At 29.5% G+C, this 6,148-nt stretch overlaps 1 protein-coding gene across 1 annotated transcript; it reads left to right on the forward strand.

The window, feature by feature from the left end:
• Positions 1 to 4,051: 4,051 nt before the first annotated feature.
• Positions 4,052 to 5,628, forward strand: LOC9327391 (probable BOI-related E3 ubiquitin-protein ligase 2). Its single transcript, XM_021014599.1, has 4 exons — positions 4,052 to 4,162; positions 4,276 to 4,376; positions 4,488 to 4,816; positions 4,999 to 5,628. Exons 1-4 carry the CDS (start codon positions 4,110 to 4,112, stop codon positions 5,512 to 5,514), a joined length of 999 nt encoding a protein of 332 aa, XP_020870258.1. The 5' UTR covers positions 4,052 to 4,109; the 3' UTR covers positions 5,515 to 5,628.
• The last annotated feature ends 520 nt before the right edge of the window (positions 5,629 to 6,148 follow it).

Here is a 6,148-nt window from a genome sequence, read left to right on the forward strand (position 1 = left end):
TGCTTAGAGATAGTAGTGAAATCTAGCAAAGGAAAATATGATCATAATACTTTTGATCTCTAAGTTGATGAATTTATTCATGTTAACAATTAAATTTTCTTTTTATTTGGTCATTTGTTGACAAAATTACACAATTAAATATAATTATAAAAATTATTCATGTAAAATAAACATATATTTGACTATTAATTATTTATTTAAAATATTGATTCAATTTGAAAAATGTGAAAGGACAAGATTATGATAAAGTAATTAATATGAATATGAGTTTAATAGTCTGAATTCTTATAAATAAATCCATATTTTACAAAAAAATCATTGATTATTATTAAAGTGAAGAAGAGAGAATCGTGATTGAGAGAAAAAAAAACCTGAGAAGAGAAGAGAAGATAGTAAACATGTTTTAAATTAAATAGAAATATGAGATGTAAACGCATTGTTAGAGTTTATAAGTAAAATAAAGTTTTATTTATTTCAAAACGCCAACCGCTGTAAATGAATATATATCATTTATTTTATAACAACATAAGTTAATAACTAAAATAGAATTTACAAATAAAAATCATTGTAAAACTCAACATAATAGCTTATTTATGTTAAACTTCCACTTGCATTAAGGTGATGAATTAAACAGAAATTTATTAAACTATTAAATACATAATCAACAACTCTCAATCGCTAGGAATGTATAAAGTACATAGAAAATTGGTAAATTTAGTTTTAAAATAGTCAAACGCATTTTGTCAAACATAATAGGAAATTTATATTAGTTGTTCTTATAATCGTTACATTATTGGTTAAAAATGGTACATTTTTCGATAAAAAAATCAATTCTTTGAATGAAACCCATATTTTTTTTTGGAGATGATTAGAAATATCTTCCCTATACATATATGTATTTAATTCATATGCAAGATTTTATCTAAAGTTTATTTGCTAATATCTAAATGACTTTTGTTATTCAAAAAATCAATGTTTTAAACTTTTATTACTTGTATTTTTTGATATTTGCAGATGAACAAAAGCTCTTTCGACTTTGAGAATTTCAAAACTAACAAAATTTATTTTCATTTTACAAGTTCTTCAAAGTTAATTATTTACAACGTCTCACCAATTACATGAGTTTTTTCCTGATTGCAAATTCTCTCTAGATCCACCTGCCAACACAAACATAAAATAATATTTTCACTTACCTGTATTATTTCATATTTTTTTTTATAGTAGAATTGTTCAATAGTTAAATCTAGCACATAAAAATATTTATGATGTTTTTATATCTCTAAGTTGGATGAATTTGCTACATTTCTAACAAAGAAATTATGCTTTCATTATGTGATTTGCTAAAAATGAAATATAAATATAACTTGTAAAATGTGAAGGGACAAAATTATGATGAAGTAGTTGATATGAATTCTTTGCAAAAAAAAATAGTTGATATGAAATATGAGTTCAATAGCCTGAGATTATTGATATTCTTGTAAATAAATCTATATTTTGCATAAACAAAAATCATTATTAATAATTAAAGAAGAAAAGAGAGAATCATGATTGAGAGGAAAAAGAAAAAACCTAAAAGAAAGAGAAGATAGTGAAATAGTTTAAAATAAAATAAAAATATGATATGAAAATGTATTGCTAAAATTTATAAGCAAATTAGGGTTTTATTTATTTCAAAGGTTAGTCCCTATAACCAATTCTTTCCTGCATTCGTCCAGTCAATTCACAAGGAAAGTTTCTATAATCCTATTTACATAGCTAGTCTATAATATTGTTGATTCTTGTCTATAAATATTAAATGTGATTTTTTTCAAAGTCATAAACTAATATCCTAATTAATCGATTTTTTTTATAATGAATTATCCAAGACTAACGTTAGTTTTCTCGTTTGGTGATCCGGCCGCGCAGAATCCGCTATATCTTCCCGTAATTTTTTTATCAGTTTTTAGCACGGAAGAAATGCTGGTTCGTTGGTCTGGACTTAGCAATGATGGCCACACTTTTATCTACCTCGTCAACCTCTAGCTGTAGTTTGCTAGCTTACTAATTTTCGTGATGTTATTCTACATGCTCACGGAACATAGGTTTAGGCAAATGGTTTTCAGCTTCAATATGCAGACTAAACCCCTAATTGGATGTAGCAATTGTCGTCAACAAATATTCCACGATTCCCAAATCCTCTTCACGGTTATGCGAGCTGTAGTTTGTGAACGACTTGTTTAACATAACGAGGCAAATTTGATGATTAAAACATGTAATTATAAGAAGAATTATTATTGATAATAAGGAAAATCCCAGAAAAAACCTCTAAATTAAAACATTTTTCTAACTAAAACCTCAAACTTTTTTCGTTCTCATATAAAACTTCCAAATTGAATTTTTTTCCCAATTAAAACCTCCAACTTTTTTCGTTCCCAAATAAAACCTCCAACTAAATAATTTTTTCTAAAAAAACTTTTAAGTCGTCAAATTTGTGCCTGATCAATGATTAACTAACGGTAAACGGCTTTTAACGACATGTTTTCCGTTTATTTAGTTTTCAAAATTCACATGTGTTAGTTACAATAGAAAAGATGAAAATCTTAATTACGAACCCTATAATACATTTTTTCTAATTTTTAGGGTTCAAATAAAATTTTGGAAACTAAATAAACGAAAAATAGATGTCGTCAACGACTATTAACTATTCTGAACGAAATTACCAGCGATCATTGGTCAACCATTGATAGGGCTCAAGTTTGACGAATTGAATGTTTTTTTAGAGAAAATTAATTAGTTGGAGGTTTTAATTGGGAACGAAAAAAGTTGAAGGTTTTAATTGGGAAAATTTTCAATTTGGAGGTTTTATATGGGAACGAAAAAAGTTGGAGGTTTTACTTAGGAAAATGTTTCAACTTGGAGGTTTTTTTTTTGGGATTTTCCCTTGATAATACTTTTTTTTTCAATTAAATTCTGTAGGATTGTGAATTACCGAATTAACCGGCTTTCAAACCGAACCGAAATTAATTTTGGTGATATGCGAACAAATATACAGATTCCGAAATAACAGAAAACTCAAAAAATCTACCCGACCCGACCCGAATAATAGAACTTGCAGGCCTAATATCTACGATTCAACCACTACATTTCATTCATTATCAATGCAATGTCCTTATAGACCCAAAAAACATGATTATCAATCTAATCTCCATTAATTATTAACCAATTATAATTGAAATTCCAAATTATAAATACAACAACGAAAATGGGTTCTACAGCAAAATCGACTCATGATTCGAAAGACGATTAAGCTACAGTAAAACTTCTATAAATAAATAACGTTGAGACCATGATATTTTATTAATTTATAGTGATAACAATTTATAGAGATATTTGGTTTAATTGTTCAAATTTTACAAAAATATAAGGTTAGACAATTCAATATACATAAAATTATGATTTGGATGTTATAATTTTGTAGTATAGAATTGAAAATTTAATATTTCAAAAAACTCATTTGACAATAAATCACAAAAACTATAATTGAATACATTTATACAAACGATATATATAAATTTAAGTTTATGATTCAATTTATAATTAATAACCTCAACTATCGTATTTTAATAGTCTAGTAGCTAGACTATTGTAATGAAATTAATGCATACTATGAAGTTGGAAACTTACAAAAAAATTATGGCTAATTGTATTACAAAGTGGTAAACGATATTCGATAGATTATATATTATCTTATATAATATATATATATATATATATATATATATATATATATAATAAAATAATAAGATAATAATTTTTTAAAAAATTTATATAAAAATATAATCTCAATAACATCATAAATTAATAATCACAGAATTATATATACATATATATATATATATATATATATATATATATATTTAAAGATAATAATATAGGAACCCAAATTGGGTAAAAGCATTGATTTTAAGAGTATAGGACAAATAATAAAAGAAACCAAACTATAAGGTCAAAAACAAAGATATAAAACAATATAGGGACCCGATCGTAAATACAAATCTTTAAGAGTTTCCAATTTCAGAAGCCATCTCCGTCTCCTTCTCTGTTTCCTCTCTCTCTCTCTAAGTTCATCGATGGCTCTTCCTCACCATTTAGATCCACACCTTCAAGACTCCAAGAATTTCAGGTAACAGTCTCTTTTCTTGTTGTCTTGTACTCTGTTTGTGATAGAAAAGCCCTAATTTTCTGTAAAATTTTCAAGATTCAAAACCCTAATTTCTCGAACTTGTTCTGTTTCAGAGACTTTTGCGGAATCGACGGCCAGATTTCGCCGGAATTAGGGTTTGATAACTCTACGAATCTCCATGATCAATCTCAGCATCCTCCGTATATTCCTCCATGTAAGTTTTATCTGATTCTTGGACTTTAAGATTTGGGAATATGGAATTAGGGTTTTGAAATTTGATTGAGAAATCAGTTTTGGTAATTTAAAGGTTTGATTTTTATATCAGTTCATGTTGCTGGTTTTGCACCGGGACCGGTTGGTCAAATTGATGGTTCTGATGGTGGTAATGGAGCTGAGTTAGAGTGGAACTATGGTCTTGGTCTTGAACCAAGACGGGAGAGGATAAAGGAACAAGATTTTTTGGAGAACAATTCTCAGATATCTTCTATTGATTTTTGGCAAGCTCGGTCTGTATCAACCGGATTGGGACTTTCTCTTGATAATGCTCGTATTGCTTCTTCTGATGGCTCTGCTTTGTTGTCGCTTGTTGGAGACGATATTGATCGTGAGTTAAAGAGGCAGGATGCAGATATCGATAGGTTTCTTAAGATTCAGGTAAAGAACCTGATATTTGTTGATGTTCGTATTATATTTATTGTTTTTCGATATTCGCATGAGGATGAGCTCCTCGTTCTGTATCTGCTTAGTTCGTATATTTAGATGCTTCTTGGATGTATGAGGAGACTTAAAGATTTTGTTTTGTTCTCCGTGTTCTTGATTCTGTGTATCTTCGACAGGGGGATCAGTTACGGCATGCTATCCTCGACAAGATCCAGAGGGGTCAACATAAAACCGTGTCACTCATGGAGGAAAAAGTTATCCAGAAACTCCGTGAGAAAGATGAGGAACTAGAGATGATAAACCGAAAGAACAAGGAACTTGAGGTGCGTATGGAACAGCTAACAATGGAAGCCGAGGCATGGCAACAACGTGCAACGTACAACGAGAACATGATTGCTGCACTCAACTACAATCTTGAACGAGCTCAAGGTCGACCAAGAGATAGCATTGAAGGATGTGGAGACAGCGAAGTGGATGACACAGCTTCTTGCTTCAATGGCAGAAACAACAACAACAACAACAACAATAACACGAAGCCGATGATGATGTGCAGGTTTTGTGGAGTGAGAGAAGTGTGTATGTTGTTGTTGCCATGTAAGCATATGTGTCTGTGTAAGGAGTGTGAGAGGAAGCTTAGCTCTTGTCCTTTGTGTCAGTCTTCTAAGTTTCTAGGTATGGAAGTATACATGTGATTGTGATCTGACCAAACTAATGTCCAATTAGTTAACGAACGAACTCTATTTGTAATTGTTGTCTCTGCTTTTTCTTTTTGTGTTTGTTAATATCATCTTATTGGTAAGTTTTAACCGGTTCGACATATTAAGCAGCCTAGACCGGATTGGTTTTGATCCATTCATTGCCTAAACAGGTGGGCGATAGTGTTGAGTTCAAACTTCAAAGAGAACTAATAAATCGATTTGACTTGAGCCAAACAACAGAAAACTATTTAGAAACCAAAATAATTCTGTTTAAGTTTTCCTCGAGAGTTAAAAAATGAAACTTCTCCAAATATTGAAACCGTACCGAACATTCTGACTTATACTTTACGACTTCTGCAAATGGTTATTCAAAACGGTAAATCCGAAACGATTTTTTTGGGTTTAAACTGACAAAATTCGAAATCTGAATAACTCCGAACTGAACTTATAAAAGATATGGTTTAGTTTGGTAGCTATTTCTTCAATACTGAATAACCCAAAATCTATATATATATAATGGGAGAGTTTTCTCTCCTCTTAAGATGTCCACATAAAGCCATGTCATTAGTCAAAAAAAATATTTTTACATTAAATTCTAATTAAAATGGTCATTTAATTCATATTTGTG

The sequence above is a fragment of the Arabidopsis lyrata genome (genome assembly GCF_000004255.2).
Source record: "Arabidopsis lyrata subsp. lyrata unplaced genomic scaffold ARALYscaffold_1, whole genome shotgun sequence".
In the NCBI taxonomy this organism is placed as follows: domain Eukaryota; kingdom Viridiplantae; phylum Streptophyta; class Magnoliopsida; order Brassicales; family Brassicaceae; genus Arabidopsis; species Arabidopsis lyrata.